Source organism: Ochotona princeps, chromosome 2, assembly GCF_030435755.1.
Source record: "Ochotona princeps isolate mOchPri1 chromosome 2, mOchPri1.hap1, whole genome shotgun sequence".
In the NCBI taxonomy this organism is placed as follows: domain Eukaryota; kingdom Metazoa; phylum Chordata; class Mammalia; order Lagomorpha; family Ochotonidae; genus Ochotona; species Ochotona princeps.
This window is the reverse complement of record NC_080833.1, coordinates 27,125,320-27,143,977: the sequence shown is the minus strand read 5'-3', so window position 1 is coordinate 27,143,977 and position 18,658 is coordinate 27,125,320. Positions and strand designations below refer to the sequence as shown.

At 57.7% G+C, this 18,658-nt stretch overlaps 3 protein-coding genes across 7 annotated transcripts in view; 2 read left to right on the top strand and 1 right to left on the bottom strand.

Moving 5' to 3' along the window:
• STK40 (serine/threonine kinase 40) overlaps window positions 1-3,083 on the top strand; it is a 40,142-nt gene extending 37,059 nt beyond the window's left edge. For both annotated transcript variants that reach the window (XM_058678983.1, XM_004591577.4), the window contains exon 11: window positions 932-3,083. In XM_058678983.1, the coding sequence (XP_058534966.1) occupies window positions 932-1,150 (219 nt within the window). In that variant the 3' untranslated portion in view covers window positions 1,151-3,083. The remainder of the gene's footprint in view (window positions 1-931) is intronic.
• Window positions 3,084-7,169: 4,086 nt separating this feature from the next.
• On the top strand, window positions 7,170-8,966 carry EVA1B (eva-1 homolog B). 4 transcript variants are annotated; one of them, XM_058660837.1, is made up of 3 exons: window positions 7,170-7,730; window positions 8,065-8,138; window positions 8,383-8,966. In XM_058660837.1, the coding sequence occupies exons 1-3, from the start codon at window positions 7,686-7,688 to the stop codon at window positions 8,735-8,737; spliced, it is 474 nt and encodes a 157-aa protein (XP_058516820.1). In that variant the 5' UTR covers window positions 7,170-7,685; the 3' UTR covers window positions 8,738-8,966. The 4 variants fall into 4 exon arrangements, with proteins under 4 accessions (XP_058516820.1, XP_058516819.1, XP_058516817.1 ...); XM_058660836.1 differs by having other exon boundaries at window positions 7,182-7,730; window positions 8,301-8,966; XM_058660834.1 differs by having other exon boundaries at window positions 7,184-7,730; window positions 8,043-8,138; window positions 8,301-8,966.
• A 747-nt stretch (window positions 8,967-9,713) lies between these two features.
• Window positions 9,714-18,598, bottom strand: SH3D21 (SH3 domain containing 21). Its single transcript, XM_058661039.1, has 13 exons — window positions 18,448-18,598; window positions 18,129-18,219; window positions 17,885-17,931; window positions 17,747-17,792; window positions 17,538-17,638; window positions 17,364-17,450; window positions 17,223-17,265; window positions 12,233-12,326; window positions 12,096-12,148; window positions 11,896-11,990; window positions 10,014-11,749; window positions 9,862-9,925; window positions 9,714-9,785 (listed from the first exon to the last, which is right to left on the bottom strand). The coding sequence occupies exons 1-13, from the start codon at window positions 18,457-18,459 to the stop codon at window positions 9,714-9,716; spliced, it is 2,541 nt and encodes an 846-aa protein (XP_058517022.1). The 5' UTR covers window positions 18,460-18,598.
• Between the last annotated feature and the right edge of the window lie 60 nt (window positions 18,599-18,658).

The window sequence follows — 18,658 nt, the reverse complement described above, 5'->3', positions numbered from 1 at the left end:
TAAGGTCCTCGCCTTGAACACGCCGGGATCCCATATGGGTGCCGGTTCTAATCCTGGCGGCCCCGCTTCCCATCCAGCTCTCTGCCTGTGGCCTGGGAAAGCAGTCGAGGATGGCCCAAAGCTTTGGGACCCTGCACCCATGTGGGAGACCCAGAAGCTGCTCCTGGCTTCAGATTGGCTCAGCTCCAGCTGTTGCTGCCGCTTGGGGAGTGAACCATCAAACAGAGACTCTTCCTCTCTGTCTCTCCCCTCTGTATATCTGACTTTCCAATAAAAATAAATAAATCTAAAAAAAAAGAAGAAGGTTAAGTGGAAGAGACAGGTCTCCCATCTGCTGGTCCACTCCCCAAATGATTAGAGTTGCCAGGGTTAGACCAGACTGAAGCCAGGAACCTTTCCCGAGTCTCCCACATGGATTCAGGGGCCTAAGGACTTGGGCTGTCCTCTGCTGCCTTTTCCCAGGTACATCAGCAGGGGGCTGGATGAGAAGTGGAGCAGCCAGGACTGGATCTGATGCTCATATGGGATGTTGGTGTTAAGGCAGAGGCTTAATGTACTGTGCCATGGTGCTCCACCCAGCCTGTGTCGGCCCACTGCGTGGCCTGTGTTGATCCTGAGAGCTCAGGGGACATGTGGGAGGAGAAACACATGCCTACTTCTAAGGAAAAAACAGGGGTAACCCCTGCTGAGGTTAGGGAGGTGGGAGGGGGCCTGCGGACAGGCAAGATAGGTAGTGCAGATGGCAACTGCTCCAGTCCCCCCGGGTGGCCAGCGAGGCCATGTGCATGGGCTAGAAGACTCCAGGGACCCACACACTGTACCCTACCCACCCTAAACTGAGGCTGTGGGCACTGGGCTGCAGGGGCCATGCTGCTGGGCACTCACTGCCTTCCATGTTCTCTGTGTCTTGCCCCATGCCTGGGCTCCGCAGGCAAAGGTGACGGAAGAGTGTTCCCAGTACGAATTTGAAAACTACATGCGGCAGCAGCTGCTGCTGGCTGAAGAAAAGAGCTGCCTCCACGAGGCCCGGAGTTGGGTACCCAAACGCCAGTTCGGCAGCGTGCCCCCCGTGCGGCGTCTGGGCCACGACGCGCAGCCCATGAGCTCCCTGGACACGGCCATCCTGGCGCAGCGCTACCTGCGCAAGTAGTGCCCTCGGCAGGGGTGCCAGCACCACCACCTCCTCGTGGACCCCAGCGAGAGGCCTGGCTACGGGGCCAGACTGCCCCGGGTTGCAGTCTGACGGGGCAAGGACAGGGACAGCCCAGGTCACACACATGGCATCAGCAGAGGTACCACAAAGCTACCTTTCGGAATGATCGCTTGATCAGTTGGTTTTTTGTTTTTGTTTTTTTAATCCAAGAAGCTTAGATAACTAATCTGCTTTGAATCATGACGTTTTAATCTACCTCTGTCTCTGTAACCATGCTGTCTCTAGACTGAGTCAGAGCGAGGAGGAGGAGCCGACCACCTGCTCCCGACCATGCAGCTCGCTGCTGGCTGCCTGAACCGAGGCCCCTCCCCACCCGCCGCCCTCCTGCCCAGGCCCCCTCAGTCCGGGTTTTAGAAAACCTTCACCTCATCTTAAGCTGAATTCAAATATATTTATTTTTTTACTGAAACCAATTTCTCTCCCATCTCCAGGTGGCTTGGCCCACAGCCACTCCCTGCCCAGCCTGGCTGGACCTCAGGGAGTCACACCCCACCCCAGGGAGCTCCCGCCCAGCCTCCAGGCACAGAGAAGCCCTTCTTGCCAGCCCCTGCCCACCTGCCGCCCGTCAGTCCCTGCTTCCGGTGACGGGGAGGCCTCGCCAGCCATGGCTCTGTGTCTGCCGTCTCAGGAGCCACCGAGGTGCTGGACACACACATTAACCTGGCCTCCTCCCTCAGTGTGGCAGCGAGCTGATGCTGATTGCCCGGCTGAAGGGCAGGCTCCGGGCCTGGTGTGACCCAGTGGCCTGGCATGCGTGCTCCGTGCTCTGTTTCCCCCAGTACCCACTCCTGTGGGTGAGAGAAGCGGGGTGGGAGGGGCCCCTCTTCGGCCCCTGCCCCTTAGTGTGTACTCTCCTGAGTGACCTCAGCCAGGTCTTCTGTGGGGTGGGGGCTTGGGGAAAGAGCTCCAGGGATTGGGGGACCCTGCCATGCGTGGCTGGAGAATAGCGTGCTGCCCTTTTTGAGCCGCAACCTTGAAGTGATGCCTATCTTGCCAGAACCGCTGTTCTCCCCCTGCCTGGTGCCCAAGAGGCATTGGCCTGGCATCATTAGGTTTTTCAGGCTGAGTGTCCCCCTCTGGGCATCCCCCTTCCCGTCCTGTCCTTGTTCCTCCCCAGCAGGCAGGTGACTGAATTTCCCAGATGGTGAGCTCCCCACCCCCACCCCCACCCCGCCAGCTGACTCACTGTGAGTGACCTTGGGCAAGTCCCCAAACCTTGTGCCTCAGTTTCCCCATCTGGAAAAAATGGGGCCACCTCTTGCCAGCAGTAGCAGGGCTGCCCATGCCCCTTCCTCCCCATGCCCCACTCCAGCCTGCAGGCGCCTCAGGCCTCTGCCTCGGGGAGTCTGTGGGGGCCCACTTGTGCCCAGCACTCACTCCGGGCACCAGGCTGCATGTCAGCTGCTGGGGCAGATGTGGTACGGTGGGGATGGGAGTGCCCTCTTTTCTATATTTATTTCATTAAAGTCTCCCAAGGGAGCACAAGCGCAGTCGGCCCGGGGCTCCCAGCCCGGGAGAGTCCGAGGCAGGGCCAGCTCGGTGGAGCCGGGCCCAGTGGCCTCCCAGGCGCCTCAGGCTGCTCTCCACGTGTGGTCTTTCCTGTACTCTCCAAATACCCTTGGGCCTGCAGAGCCACGTCAGACGGAGCAGCCCCTTCCCGGGTCAGCCCAGGCCTCTGGTCACGTTTCCGGCAAAGCAAATGAGAGGAGCTTGGGTCCGCCCTCACTGGCTACCACACACGGAGAGGTCCTGTTGTAAAGACACAAAATGGAAAAAGTCACAAAAAAGTTTGTATAAAGACATATTTTTGTACTACATGGGGACTCTTCCTGCATGTTAGCAATAAAACTTCCTGATCTGGAGCCACTGAGGCCCGTGTCGTCTGTCTTTCTTGTCCTGCTTTCCTGCCTACCTGCCTGTGCCTCTGCCAGTCCAGTTGGGTCCCTGGCCCCCCCACCACTGACACCCCCACCCTGTCAGCAGGTAGCACAAGCTACACTGTCATGACCTGGGGAGGGAGCCAGGACTACACAGCTGCAAAAGTGTGGCACCCCTTTGGAGCCCGCCAGACTGCCTGCCTGCCCATCCAGCATAGCTGGGGTAAGAAGAGGGCCAAGCCAGGCCGCCTTCTGTGCCCCCACCCCTTCCCTCTTGGCCCTTAGGAAGCCAAGGGGTTCCTTCCTTCCTCTCCTCTTTCCTTCCTTCCTTTGCCTAAATTTAGGCTTTGCAGATTGCGTGTGCTGTCTGCCCCTCCCCCAGCACAGCACAGCCGACCCACAGAATTCCAGATCCTGTGCCCAAGTCCGAGTCCCAAAGAAACAGAAATCCATGCAGGCAGAGCCTTTCCCAAGTGAGAGTCCAACAGCGGGCTCTTCTCCAAGATGAAAGAGACCCAATTCTCAGAGGACAGGCCCCTGAACCCTCCCTTTGTGCATATGAAGTGTGCCCTCATCTGACCTCGTCCAACCCAGGGCTACTGCCCACTCCCAGCCCACTACCCTGCTCGCCAGCCGCTTCCCTGAGCCAGGTCTCTATTTGCAGCCCTGCTCCTGTCCCTCTGCTGTTAGGCAGCCTCCCCAGCAGGCTTCCATACAGCAACATAAGATGGCAAATTCCAGGCCAGCAGGGACCTGTGGCACTCAGGATTGGTCTGCAGAGCCTGGAACTAAGCCCTGGCACACAGCTGGCAACTGCAGGCAGGGAGATTCAGCAACCTTAGCTTGGCTGCGGAGCCAGGAAAGCCAAGGGAAAGGTGTCAGGAACATGCGTGCGGTCCTTGTGGGCAAGGTCAGAGGATAATGGCCTGCTTGGTTACCTTCAGCATCCCCGGGAGAGGGTTTCAGAGAAGGGCCACCACTGTACAGCTGTCTGAGGCAGGCAATGAGACAGCCTTTTCTGAGCTGTGAGTTACTCTCATATCCCCTGTCCATGGCTGAGCCTACCTGCTGGCCCTGCCTTCCAACAGGCACAGAATTTGACCACTTCTCACAACTGCATTGGGACCATCCCAAGCCCCCAGTGCCCCCTGGATTTCCTGCACAGCCACTCATCCCCTTCAAAACTTCGAATGTGTCCCTCACTGTAGTGCCTCCTGACGGCATCATCCCTTACTTGAGCAAAGCCAAAGGACCCAAGCCTGGCTTTGAGTTCCAGCCCTACTGCTGGTTCCTGCTTTTGGGTGCACACCTGGGGGCAGCAGGTAAGGGACTTATTGCTCCAGGTGCTGCCACCCAATAGGGAGACCTGGACTGAGTTCCCAGGCTTTGGCCTGGCCCCACTCTGGCTCTTACAAGCATTTGGGGAATGAACCAGAAGACGGAAGATCTCCCTCTCATTCTCCCTTTATACCACAAGGTCCCATACCTGGCTACCGCCCAGCCCTGACCCCTCCCACACAGTGCTCCTGAACAAGCCACACATGCTTATGCCCTCTGGCCTTTGCCGTGCCTGATCTCCCTGGAAGGCCCTTCCCAGATGTTTGCATGGCTGTCCCCCACCTGCCACCCAAGCCATCTCACATAGTCGCCTTCTCTCACCGTGCCCACCTGGTCTCCAATCCTTTCCCCCACTCTTCTTTCTCCATTGGGTTGATCAGAGCTGGACACGTGCAGGCAACCCCAGCCTTCCTGACTTAAATGTGGGACTCTGCGAGAGGCAGGCATGCTTGCATGGTGGACACAAGACCTGGGCCAAGCTGCCGGCACGCACAGGGTGAGAGCCAAGGACTCCAGGCCATGCCACCAGGCAGGCATATCTTCCATCTACTGTACACAGTGAAAACTTGTTTATAACAACTCTCCAAGCCAAGGACCGAACCCCATGTCACACATAAACACAAGGGGTTTGTGTATACACTGCATTCGGGGAATGCAGTTACTATGTAAAGTGGCCCGCTTTTTTTCTCCACTTCATGTGAAAATGAGAGGAAGCTTCCACCTGCTAATTCACTCCCCCAAATGCCTACAACAGCCCCAGCTGGACCAGGTGTCCGGCACAGGTGGCAGAGGCCCCAGGAGACTGAGCCATCACTGCTGCCTTCCAGGATGCACATGAACAGAAGAGTGGATCAGAAGCAGAGTTAAGCTGGACTCCAAGCCCGCAGCTGTTTGATAGGGTTCAGCCCAGGGTGGGCCACAGGACAACGGGCAGGTGACATGCAGCCTGGAGGGGCTGTGAACTATGAGAGAAGTGGAACTTGCTTTGGAAAATGGCCTGGGGCCCAGTCATGTAAAGCTGTTGCTTGCAATGCCAGCATTTGATATGAGCTCTGACTGGAGTCCCAGCTCCCCACTTCTCATTCAGCTCTTTGCTAACACATCTGGGAAAGCAGCAGAAGTTGGCCCAAGTGCTCGGGCCCCTACATCAATGTGGGAGACCTGGATGACTCCTGGCTCCAGCTGTTGTGGCCATTTGGGGAGTGAACCAGTGGATAGAGGATGGATCTATCTCCTCCTCCTCTCTCTGTGACTCTGGTTTTTAAAGATACACAAATCAAGAAACAGAGAAAAAAGAAAGAAAGAAGGAAGGGAGAGAGGGAGGGAGGGAGGGAGGGTGAGAGAGAAGAAAAAGAGCCGAACAGGATCCCATATAGGTGCTGGTTCATGTCCCAGCTGCTCCACTTCCCATCCAACTCCTTGCTTGTCGTCTGGCAAAGCTGTCGAGGATGGTCCAAAGCCTTTGGGACCCTGTTCTTGTGTGGCAGACCCAGAAGAAGCTCCTGGCTCCTGATCAGCTCAGCTGTGACTGCTGCAGCCACTTGGGGAATGAACCAGTGGATGGGAACATCTTTCTGTCTCTCCTCTCTGTAGATATATGCCTTCCCAATAAAAATAAATAAATCTTAAAAAAAAAAAAAAGAAAGAAAAAGAAAACAGCCTAAATCTGCCACTTCTCACATCGCTCACAGCCCCTCCAGGAGCATGTCACCTGCCTGTTGCCCTGTGGTCCACCCTGGGCGGAACCAAACCCCTGGACCCTCGCTAAGGGCTTCATCCCACCATGATGCTCACTTGCTTGCAACCCTCCAGACCCCACTCCTCTACAGCTAAACCTATGCTCCCCAGGGTTCCACAAGCCCCTGCCGGGTCACCTGTCACTCTTCCTGCCATCCCCACATCCCAGCAGGCTCCTCCCCAGGTGCTTCAGCCCCCCGCCCACCAGGGACACTCTCTGGCACCCCCCACCCTACCCCTTCAACCTAGGCTGAGGTTTGTCTGCTCTGGTCAATCTGATGTCCCCACTCCTACAAAGGGCCAGGGACCTGCACTCAGTGTGTGATGCCACACAGATCTACATTCAGATGTCCCCAACCCCTCCCCACCCCCAACATCTAGCAGACAGACCACAGACACAGCCGACATGCATGCTGACAACACACATAGCATCCACATCCCAGGGCGGGGGGTCCTAGTCTTTCCCCATCTAAATTTGCCCTCTACTTGAACCTAAGCCCAGGACTGAAGGAATTGGGGGGAGGGTGATCTCCAGCCTGGGCAAGGAGGGGGTCGCTGGCCAACGGGCTTCAGGCAGCGCCTTCAGCTATGTCTGCAATTTCCTCTCCCCCTTCCTTCCCTCCTCCTCCTCCAAGGCTCCCGCCAAGAAGGCCTCCCCCTCACCCCAGCTCAGCCCAGGGAAGGGGGGTGGGAGGGCTGGGAGTGAGGCCGGAAGAAGACTCTAGCCGGATTACAAGCGCCAGACCCCAGCCCTGAACCCAGGTGGGCGTGCACGTGTGTGCCCAGCCCTGCTCCGTGCAGAGGAGCACACCCAGAGGCTCCCCGCTGGGGTCCCCAGACTGGCTTAGGCCTAGCTCCACATCCACATCGAGTTCAGCAATCATTAACCCGGTGACCAGACCGCAGCTCCGCCAGCTGGACACACTCAGGCCTGGACCAGGGAGGAGGAAGGGCTGAGAATCTGGGGAGGAGGGGCAGACTGCCCTGGCTGAGGGTGCTGGGGGACGGGCGGATGGAACCCCCTGGGAAGGGAAGCTAGAGATAGGGAACTGGTTAGGAGCAGAGCGCAGGAGAGGGGTTGGGAGCGAGGAGACACTCAAGTCCTGACCCTGTGGTCCAGTTTTCCCATGACTTGGTGAGTCTAGTCGGGGAATAGTGTCCCTGGTACTCCGCTGGAGGGTAGTTTAGCCCATAGCCTAGCACCTGGCCTGGGTCCCATCACTGCCCCCTGCCTTTCGGGGGGCCTTGGGGGCGGTCCCTGCCAGGGCCTCCCCCGTGGCTTCCTGTTGGGAGAGCAGCCGGCTGGCCAGCTCCCCTCCGCGGTGGCCGCTCCGCTCCCCTTCCTCCACCGCGGCGCTTGCCTCCGCCTCCCCGCCCCGCCCCTCCTCTCCTCCGAAGAAACTTTCCGCCACTGGTCCTTCAGCCCGAGTCCGGCCCGCGTTGCTGCAGCCTGGGAGCCGAGCCGGACGGGCAGGGCAGCTGAGACCGGACGGGGCGGGCGCGGCCGGACCCAGGGGTGTATGCGGCCGCCGGACGCGCCGGGCCAGGCACCCGTGTTGCTGACGGTGAGTGAGCCGGGCCTCGGGGCGGGCGAGGAGGGCAGCTTCCCCTCCCCCGAGCGCGCCCACGGGGCAGCGGAGGCCTCCATCTCCACGCTCCTGAGACAAGAGGCCGGGGGAGGAAATCCGCCCCCGCGCCCAGCCCCCTGCGGCCTGCCCCCCTGCTTCCCCGGCCTGGGAAAGGATTCCCCCGGACAGGGCCCAAGTTGGGAAGCCACGCTCTCCGTGTGGGACCTGGAGCCGGCTCTCCGGGGAAGGGGCAGCCTGAGGGGGGCGGCATGCCTGGACCGGCCCGGAGCTGAGCTGCTCAACTCCCAGGCTGACGCGGACGCTGGCCCAGGAGCAGCATGGACGCACCCCGAAGGGACATGGAGCTACTCAGCAACAGCCTGGCGGCCTATGCGCACATCCGCGGTGAGCCCGCTCCCCTCGCCTGCCCTCAGCTTTCCGCCTCCCCGCCCCGCCGCCCGGCTGCAGTTCCCGGTTGGTCATCCTTTTCAGAGAGGTGACAGCCTGGTCCCCTGACTGCCACCAGGCCCTCTGTGACCTTTACCCTCTGTCCCCCCTCTCCACCAGCTAACCCAGAGAGCTTTGGCCTCTACTTCGTGCTGGGAGTGTGCTTCGGCCTACTGCTGACGCTCTGCCTCCTGGTCATCAGCATCTCCTGTGCGCCGCGGTCACGCCCGCGGGGCCTCGTGCCACACCGCGCCCCCCGCGGCAGCACCCTGGAGCCCGAGGACGACGAGGACGACGAGGACGACGAAGACACGGTCACGAGGCTGGGCGCTGACGATACGCTGCAAGGCCCCGAGCTGTCGCCGGAGCCCGATGGGACCCTCAGCATCAATGTCTTCACATCAGCTGAGGAGCTGGAGCGTGCGCAGCGGCTAGAGGAGCGCGAGAGGATCCTGCGTGAGATCTGGCGCACGGGGCAGCCGGACCTGCTGGGCAGCGGCACGCTGGGGCCCAGCACTGCTGGCACGGGCACGCTGGGCCGTGTGCACTATTACTGACGGGTGCTCAGAGTGCTGGACACTCCAGGGGCACCCAAAGCTGCCCCAAGAACTTTGGACTCTCATGATTCCCACCCTTCCTGGGTGCTAAGGGGCTTGGACTACCTACCTCCGAGTGCGCCCTTCCTCGGCCCTGCCCAGAGGCCCCGGGGCGGAGGGGGAACGGGGGTCAGGAGGTGGGCGTCCCCAGCCCCTCTGAGGGAAGAAACAGAGTGACCAATGAAAGCTGCATTCTCACTGGTTGTGTGCCTTGTGTTATCCCTGCGCCTGGCGGACTCCGTACTCCTGGGGCCCCTTTGCCAGATCCCTCACCCCCTTCTGTGCCCGTGTGTGTCCACTTGCTCACTGGCAGGAACAGGAGCGCACACACCTGTACCCGCGCAGTGCCCCTCCAGGTGCATGCACGCACACATGCAAGCGCCATCCTAATACGTTTCTTCTAGGCGGACACACATTGCCTCGTCCGCACTGTCTCCGGGCTTGATGCTAAGGCACTCTCACCCCCCACCCCCTATGTAGGCTTGGGTGACCGAACTGGGGCAGTGGAGCTCATGTGGGAGCCGGGTTTCAGGAACCGCCCCCACCGCTCTTCCCCGGCACAAAGTAGAACCTGGGCCCCGCAGAATCAAACCCTTCCTGGGCCCCCCTGGTCCTCCCCGGCTCCAGCGCAGGGCCAGCGTCCGAAGGAGATACCCACCCTCTCCTCCAGCCCCGCCCGCTACCATCCGGTGGATAAAAATAGCAGTGCGCGCGGGCCTTGGGAACCGTAATGGGAGCCACATGTTGGCCAGATGTGCCTGCCAGAGGCTGTCAGGAATGCAAGGGGCTGCCCCGCCCCCGGACGAACCAAGAGGGCAAGGCACGGCGCATACAAGGCACTTTACTTTCCGCGTCTCCCCAAGTTGTGTGCAAGGATGTGGGTGGCCCGAGCCAGCCGCTGCTCAGGTTCAGCCCGTGCGTCCGCCCAGCCCCGGCCTCAGTGTGTCTGCGTCTGCACGTGTCTGGAGCCCCGAGCCGGGCACTTCTCCCTCCTCTGCAGCATCTGAACCTGGTCCGGGTAGAGGGTGTCAGGGGAGGGGCCGCGGCCAGCGCCCGCCCTCCCGCGGCGCCCACGCCCCACCCACCTCCAGCGAGCGCCGCTGCTCCCTCTCGCTCCTCAGCTCCTCCCAGATAGCAGTCATCCGGCTCCTGCCAACGGATGCGCACCCAAGTGAGGGCGTGTGTGGGGCGGGCCCCTTCCCTCTCCACCCCGCCCCTCCCGGCACTGCCCACTCACTCCAGCTGCTCCCCCATCTGTTGCAGAGCCGTCTGTAGAGATTGCACCTCCTGCCTGAGGGCCAGCAGGTGGGTTCCGTCAGGACCACCCTCCGTGGACTTTGGGGAGGGGACGGCAGGAGTCTCTTGGGAATCTGGGGTCAGCTTGGCAGGATGTGGGAACTCGTGGGCAGGGGCTGCCTCATAGTCCCGCTGCCTGGGAGCCACCTCTTTGGGAGGCGCCCCTTCTCCTGGAGGTAGCTCCTCCTTGGGGTGTGTCTTCTTGAGGACAGCCTTGTCTTCTGCAAAGGCCTCCACCAGCCAGGTCGTGGCCTCTACCAGGGCAGGCGTGGGCCTTGCCTGGGGCTGGGGCTGAGCCTGGGGGTGGGCCCTGCACTCCAAGGGGCCCTCTAAGGACTGGGGTTGGAGTGGGGGCTCCGCTGGCCCATGGACCCCATCTTGGGAGGCAAGCTCATTGGCCACAATAGACTTGCCCTGCAGGGCTTCCTCTGGAGAGAAGTGATGTAACTGAGGGTGGTCTCCCTGGGAGATGACCTCTTTGGAAAGCACCTGCTTTAGGGTCAAGTCCCTGCCTGGGAGGGGGCCCTCATCCTCCAGACTGGCCATCAGCTCCTTGGCAAGGTCTTCGGAAGCAGGTGCCTCCTCTGCCAAAAAGGCTCTCTCAGGAACTAGGGCCTCTTCTGGGGTGGGGTTCCCCAGAATCCCAGGCGTTTGTGGGATGGAGGCCTGGTCTCCCTGAGTCAGAGTCTTGATCTTCTCTGGGATAGAGGCATGGTCAGCAGCCGGGATCCCCTCTGGGCTGAGGGTGTCTAGACCAGGGGTTTGGTCAGGAGCCGGGGGCTTCAGTTGGCCAGGGGCTTGGTCTTCCTGAGTCAAGGTCTTGTCTGGGCTGGGGGCTTGGTCAGGAGCAGGGGTCCTCTCTAGGGCAAGAGCCTGGTCTCCCTGAGTCAGGGCTTTGGTCTTCTCTGGGCTAGAGGCATGGTTGGGAGCAGGGATCCTCTCTGGGCCTGCAATAGGGACTTGATCAGGAGCCGGGGTCTCCTCTGGGCCGGGGGCTTGATCAGGAGCCGGGGTCACCTCTGGGCCGGGGGCTTGATCAGGAGCCGGGGTCTCCTCTGGGCCGGGGGCTTGATCAGGAGCCGGGGTCTCCTCTGGGCCGGGGGCTTGATCAGGAGCCGGGCTCTCCTCTGGGCCGGGGGCTTGATCAGGAGCCGGGGTCTCCTCTGGGCCGGGGGCTTGATCAGGATCTAGGGTCTTCCCTGGGCTGGGGGCTTGATCAGGAGCCGGGGTCTCCTCTGGGCCGGGGGCTTGATCAGGATCTAGGGTCTTCCCTGGGCTGCAGGCCTGGTCTTCCTGCATCAAGGTCTTATCTGGGCTGGAGGCTTGATCAGGATCTAGGGTCTTCTCTGGGCTGCAGGCCTGGTCCTCCAACATTGTCTTGTCTGGGCCAGGGGCTTGGTCAGGAACAGAGGTCTTCCCTGGGCTGGGGCCTTGGTCAGGAGCCAGGATCTTCTCTGGGCTGCAGACCTGGTCCTCCTGAGTCAAGGTCTTGTCTGGGTTGGGGGCTTGGTCAGAAGCAGGGGTTTTCCCTGGCCTGGGGCCTTGGTCAGGAACAGGGGTCTTCCCTGGGTTGGGGGCTTTGTCAGGAGCTGGGCTCTTCCTTGGGCTGGTGGGCTTGTCCAGCGTGGGGCTTCTGTTCCCAACAGCAGCTTTTGCCAGCCGGCTCTGCTGCCCCTCCTGTGGGTAGGAGGCGAGTTCTCAGCCGAGGGCTTAGGAATCATGAAAGTTTGTCTGGTTCCCCTTGGCCTGGGCTCATCCCGCTCTGTACCCCACTCCTCAGGGACCAGCCCACACCCCATTGGCCCCCCGCCCCAGCCCCTCACCTGACTGGATGCCGAGCGCTGCAGGGCAGGCTGGGTTTTGGATCGCTTCCTGCCAGGGTTGCTAGAAGCCCCATTGAGGAAGTTGCCATTGGAGCCTACGGAAACAGAGCATTAGGGACCCAGGCCCACCCTCACTGTCAGCACAACCACCCTATCCCTCTCCTCCGCCTCTTCCCCTGCTGGAAGAGGATGGCCCTTACCAGTCGCTCTGGACGTATGCTTCTGGCTGTCCCCGTTGGGTGACCAGGGAGTCCTGGAACACATCCCCATCAGGCTGGGGGTAGGGGAAGCCTTTCTTGAGACCTTTCCCCTGGTCCCCACCCACTCCACTCCTTACTTGGTTTTGTTGGGCCCAGTGGGGCTGGTCATTGGCTTCTTGACTACAGGGAGGAATGTCTTGGGCATCAACTTCTTTGGTTCCTTAATAGGAGCTGGGAGGAGAGAAGGGTGAAGCATTCACTTATTCTCATATCCATCCACCTGCCAGTCAGCTGGGAATGGACCACCATCTGCAGACTAGGGGAACTGCGGAAGCACCCCAAAGACACACCCAGTGGACAGCTATCAGAGAAGACTGAAGAGGCAGCTGTATATCCCACCACACTTTTGTTTTAGAGATTTATTTTTATTTGACAGGCAGATCAGATTTACAGAGAGAAGGAGAGACAAAGATCTTCCATCCACTGGTTCACTCTCCAAGTAACCGCAATGGTTGGAGCTGAACCAATCCGAAGCCAGGAGCCTCTTCTGTGTTTCCCACATGGTAAAGGTCCCAAGGCTTTGGGTTATCCTCTACTGCTTTCCCAGGTAATGAGCAGGGAGTTGGATTGGAAGCAGAGCAGCTGGGACATGAACCAGCACTCATAGGGGATGCTGGTGCTACAAGGTGGAGGATTAGCCAACTGAACCATCACACTGTCCCAATTCCTACTTTTTCATCTCTGCCCCTTTGCCCTCCTGAACTTGGAGAGTGAACTGGTGTTACACTACTTGAGATATACAAAACTAGTATCTTGCAGCCCAACCTCTTGCCCCTTAAATTTGCATCGTCAGAACCATGATGTAGTCGGTTTATCTCCACCTGTCCCACTGACATCCCACGTGGGCACCAGTTCAAGTCCTGGTTGCTCCTCTTCCATTCCAGTTCCCTGCTTAAGGGGTGGGAAAGCAGCAAAGGATGATCCATGTCCTTGGGCCCCTGTACTCACATGGGAGACCCAGAGGAGGCCCCTGGTTCCTGGCTTCACATCAGCCCAGTTGCAGCCATTTGGGGAACTAGGTGGCAGATCTACCTCTTCTCTGTCAAGACTTCTCCTTTCCCAGCATCTCCACTTGCTCACACAGCTGAGGCACCCCTGATGTCCTTTCCTTCCCCAAACCAAACATCCAAACCCTTGGCAGATTCCATCTGATCTGTCATCAAAATATTGCCTGAAACCAGTGACTCATCACCGTCTCCAGCACAAAGTGCTCTGGAAGGAGGCACTGCTATCTGCACCTGTTCTAAGGTTTGAGTAACTTAGTGTGTGCCAGGAGCTGGGAGGACCTGCAACCTGGCTTTGGCTGCAGCCACCCTGCCTATGGGCCGTTCTTCCCACAGCAGCCACCATGTGCTCACATTGCACTGGGAAAGCAGACATGGCACACAATTGGGAAACTGTGGTGAAGAGTGTTAAGTGTTCCTGAGGAAGAACGAGCAGAGCAATAGTCAACTGTAGAGAAAGCCGCACCTAGGGGATGGTGGGGCGAGCATCAGAGGCAGTCACGGGGACCCACACATCCACAGGGGCATCACCAGCTGCTTGGGCATCTGCACCTGGGCTGATTTCACACACAAACACAGTTCTGCACAGGCTCACACACAATCCCATGGCTAGGGCTCAGGGCCTGCACTCTATAGCCAGACACTGGACTTTGAATCCCAGCTCCACTCACCACTGTGTGGGGAGAGAGACAAGTAACCTCTGTGTCCCAACATCTCTACCCACAGTATACGCCTTGTAGGGTTGCTGGAAGACCTGAGTGACTTCATATGTCAGCTGCTCAGGAGACCTGGCCCCATTAATGTCAGCTTTTTCGCTAGAGGACAATCGTAACCAGCTGAGGACTCACTGCTAAGGTCAACCACAAAAAAGGGGAAACTGAGACCAGCTCTGCACTGTGTCTACTGAGCCTGGGTCCTGGGACAGACAGTTTGGGTGCCAGGCTCAGCTCCTTTGGCCTGCTACTACCCTACATCCCACATAGCTCAGTCACCCCCATTGTCCTGTCACCCTGTGCATCCCTTCCCTGGAGTGATGGGTATCCTCCGTCTGCTGGCAGAAGTCAGCAATATCTGGGAGAAGTCTTCCTGCCAAGGCTTACAAGATTCGCCCGGACCATGACCAAGTGTGAACTCACACACCGATCACAAAGCTTAGGAAAACGCAAGTGTTCAACAGTGGGGGCCAGGACACATGCACCCCATACAGACACTGCTGATGTCTGGCAGAGAAGGTAGACTAGCTCTGCACCAAAAAACTGAAGGAATCAAGAAAGCACAGGCCACCAAGGAACCAGCAGGAATACACAGACAGATCTGGAAAAGCAAACAGAAATAAAACTACTAGAGGTGAAAAACGGCACTGCTTCAAAAGCTCGAGGAAAATCCAAGGCTGATATGTACAAAATTTACGGGATATATATGGGTTAAACAGCAGAGTAGGGGTTGGCATGGTGGCCTAACACGCTAATCCTCCACTTGCGACACTAATATTCCATATGAGCATCAGTTTGAGTTCCAGATGCTTCATTTCTGACCCAGTTCCCTGGTAATGGACGTGGAGGATGGTACAATGCCTGGACTCCTGTGGTCCACAGAGGTTAAGCCTTTACCTGTGATGCCAGCATGCCATATGGGTGCCAGCTCAAGTCCTAGTCACTCCACTTGCAATCCAGCTCCCTGCTGATGTGCCTGGAAAGGCAGCAGCAGATGGCCCAAGTCCTTGCACCTCTGTACCCGCGTGGGAGGCCCTCTCTGCCCTACAGCCCAGAGGATGGTGCCAAGGCAGGTGCAAAGGCAGAGGAAGTGCCAAGCTCCTGGCTGTGGAGCAGCCCATTGCAGCTGTCTGGGGAGTGAACTAGATGGAAGACCTCTCTCCGTCTCTCCTCTCTCTGTAAATCTACCTTTCAAATACAAATAAATAATTTTTTTTTCAAATAAATAATTTTTAAAAAGTTGTATAGGACTTATAAGCAGAAAATAAAATGCTGGAATTGATTTTTTATGGAAAATATAATTGCAACATTCATTTAAATCAATGCTACTATGATACAAGCACTTACATAGAAGTGCTAAACACAGCCAAACTGAATTTGGAGCAGAAAGGATTTCTTATTAAAGATCTGTTTATTTTTATTGCAAAGTCAGATACACAGAGAGGAGGAAAGACAGAGAGGAAGATCTTCCATCCGATGATTCACTCCCCAAGTGACCACGATGGCCAGTGCTGTGCCAATCTGAAACCAGGAGCCAGGAACTTCTTTCCAGGTCTCCCACACAGGTGCGGAGTCCCAAAGCTTTGGGCTGTCCTCGACTGCTTTCTCAGGCCACAAGCAGGGAGCTGGATGGGAAGCGGGGCTACCAGGATTAGAACCAGCGCCCATGTGGGATCCCAGTGCATTCAAAGCAAGGACTTTAGCCACTAGGCCACCGCGCCGGGCCCAGGATTTTTTTTTTAAGACCAAAAACATGCTAGTGATTGACTACACTAAAATTAAGACTTCTGCTCATAAAAAATAAATAAATAAAATAAAGGGCCTGGTACAGTATCTTAGCAGCTAAAATCTTTGCCTTGCATGCGTTGGGATCCCATATGGGTGCCTAGCAGCTCTGCCTTCCATCCAGCTCCCTGCTTATGGCCTGGGAAAGCAGTTGAGGACTACCCAAAGCCTTGCAACGCTGCACCTGTGTGGGAGACCGGGAAGAGGCTCTGGGCTCCTGGCTTCAGATTGGCTCAGCTCCAGCCATTGCAGCCACTTGGGGAGTCAATCATCAGACAGAAGATCTTCCTCCCTGTCTCTCCTCCTCTCTGTATATCTGACTTCTCAATGAAAAAAAAATAAATAAATCTTAAAATAAATAAATATAAATAAATAAATAAATAAATAAATAAATAAATAAATAAATAAATAAAATAAGCCACAAACTGAGATCCAACACTGGTAACATTTAGAGTTAGTGTTGTGGCAAATGGGGTTAAGCCACCATCTGAGCACCATTAAGTCCTTGCTGCTCCAGCTCCCTGCTAATGCTCCTGAAAAAACAGCCCTGTAACCCATGAGGGAAACCTAGATGGAGTTTCTGCCTCTTGGTTCTTGCTGGTCCAGCCCTGGCCATGGTAGCCATTTGGAGAGTAAACCAGTGAGTAGAAGATCTTTTCTATTTCTTTGCCTCTCACTAATTCTTCTTTCAAATAAATAAATAACCTTTTTTTAAAAAAAACACCTGTCTTTATGGGGCGTGTTTTAAAAAAATGAAACCAAAACAAAATATTGATGACATGTATGGCCAAAGAGAGTGGTATTCAGAAAACAAGGAGATTTAAATAGTGCATTTCCACAGTTTTGTCACAATGCGTGTTCTCAAGGAACTCTCTCAGAAGTCTCCTACAAAGCATTAGACATGGGAGAAATACAAATTAAGTTCAAAGTACTTAGTCTCTTTGAGAGTCACAAAAAATAGTGAAGTCAGGCGCTGATGTTCTGGCTTAACAGGTTAGGCCTCTGCCTACGGCTCTGGCATCCCATTTGGGTGCCAATTGGAGTCCTGGCCACTCCACTTCCAGGTCAGCTCCCTGCTAATATGCCTGGTCCAAGTGCTTGAGCCCCTACATCCAGGTGGGAGACCTGGAAGAAGCTCCAGGTTCGTGGTTTCAGCCTGACCCAGCCCTGGCTCTTGTGGTCATTTGTTGAGTGAACCAGCAGATGGAAGATCTCTTTCTCTGTCCTCCTCTCTCTGTGACCCTGCCTTTCCAATAAATAAATAAAGATAAATAAAGATAAATCTTCGGTAAAATAATGAAATATGGTAACACCAAAGGGATGAGGAACATGGAAGGCAATAGGATGACTTTCGGATCCGATGAAGGCAGAGGGTGAGACAGCCCTGATCCACACGTGGCCTTACTAAATGAAACAAATCTGTACTTGCTGACCGCTGGTTTGAAGCACTCACACCTTCACATACACACACACAGACCCACAGCAGACTCACACACATTCCTGGGAGGGAGCTCCCTGCGGATGCACTAGAGCACCCCTCAATCTCAGGCAGCCCTGACACCCACCTGATTCCCGAGACACCACTCGGCGTGGACCCAGCTTCTTGACCTAGGCAGACAAGGACATTCAGAACCCCAGTCCAGCTCCCCCTCCCTCAGGGCGATGGAGGTGGGGGGCAGGGAGGCCCAAAGTCAGTCGGTACTCACAGGGGGCGGTGGGAGCACAAAGTTATCTGGGAACACGCCTCTTCTGCCTTGGCACTCCCCGAGCCACCAACCCTTATCCTCTGTGGTCTGTGGGGCAGGGAGGTTGGAAATGAGACCCCCCCCCCAGGCACCCGCTTTCCTGGCCGTCCCTCCTCCGCCCTGCGCCCCTCACACCTTCCTCAGGACTTTGACCTCGTCCCCTCTCCGCAGCGCCAGCTCATCGGGGGCCTCAGGCTGGTAGTCAAACAGGACCCTGTAGGTCTCAGGGTGGGAGACTGAGAGGGCGTTAGTCTCCGGAAGTCAGCCCTCCCCATCAGCCAGGCACCTCCCGCCTCCATGAGGCCAGCCTCGGGGGTGGGAAGGGCTCCCGCCTGGGTGCTCACCCGTCCGCAGGTAGTCTGGAGGGCTGTCATAGGCCAGGGTGCTCAGCTAAGTGGGGACGGGGCAGGGGACACGATGAGCCTCTACCCAGCTCAGGAAGCACTCACTGCTTCTGTGCCCACCACTCTGACCCACTTTACCTTGGGAGGCCGCTGGGCACTGGTGCCGATGTCTGAGTTTCCAAGGCCTGAGGGAGGACAGTGAGTTTAGGGGGTGCCCATTCACACCAAGGCTTAGGTCATGGGATAGGGCCAGGAGGGGTCACAGGGTCAGGAGGTGTGAATCCCAGGCTCATGCCACCGGGGGCAGGGGGGTGGGGGGGTCCTCGGAGAGCGCGAAGTCTACTCCCAGGGGGCAGTCAGGGTCTCAAAGTCGAGGTCTCACTTGGGGACCCACTGTCCAGCAACTCCACAAAGTTGGACGGGAAGGCTCCCAGCTGCCCATTCTTCTTCCCCAGCCACCAGCCGTCCTCAATCTGGGGAGGGGGAGGACGCAGGGGCTTCTGGTTCTGCCCCAGTGGTCTGTGGGCTCCTCACTCCCTCGGTTCAGCCCGCAGGCCCCCTCCTCCCCTACTCCCTCACTTCCCAGTCTCTGTGCCACTCACCCTTCCCACGGCCCCCACCCTCCGCCCTCCCTCGGGAGAGACGCCCCAGCGTCTCCCCGAAACCCACCGCTCACCCCTCCCAACCACTTCGTCTGTCACCTCCTTTATCATTTCCACAATCTCCCCGGTTTCCAGCGTCAGTTCGTCCGCCTGCTCCGGGCTGTAACTGAAGTTCACTTTGCACCATCTTTGGAGGCCCGGAGATTTGGCGGGGTGATCTGGGTCATACGGAGAGCGAAGCGGCTTGAGCTGGGGGGAGGCCCCTGTCCGCTAGGCTGAGGGAGGGCTGGCCGCGAGCGTCGGGCGCCTT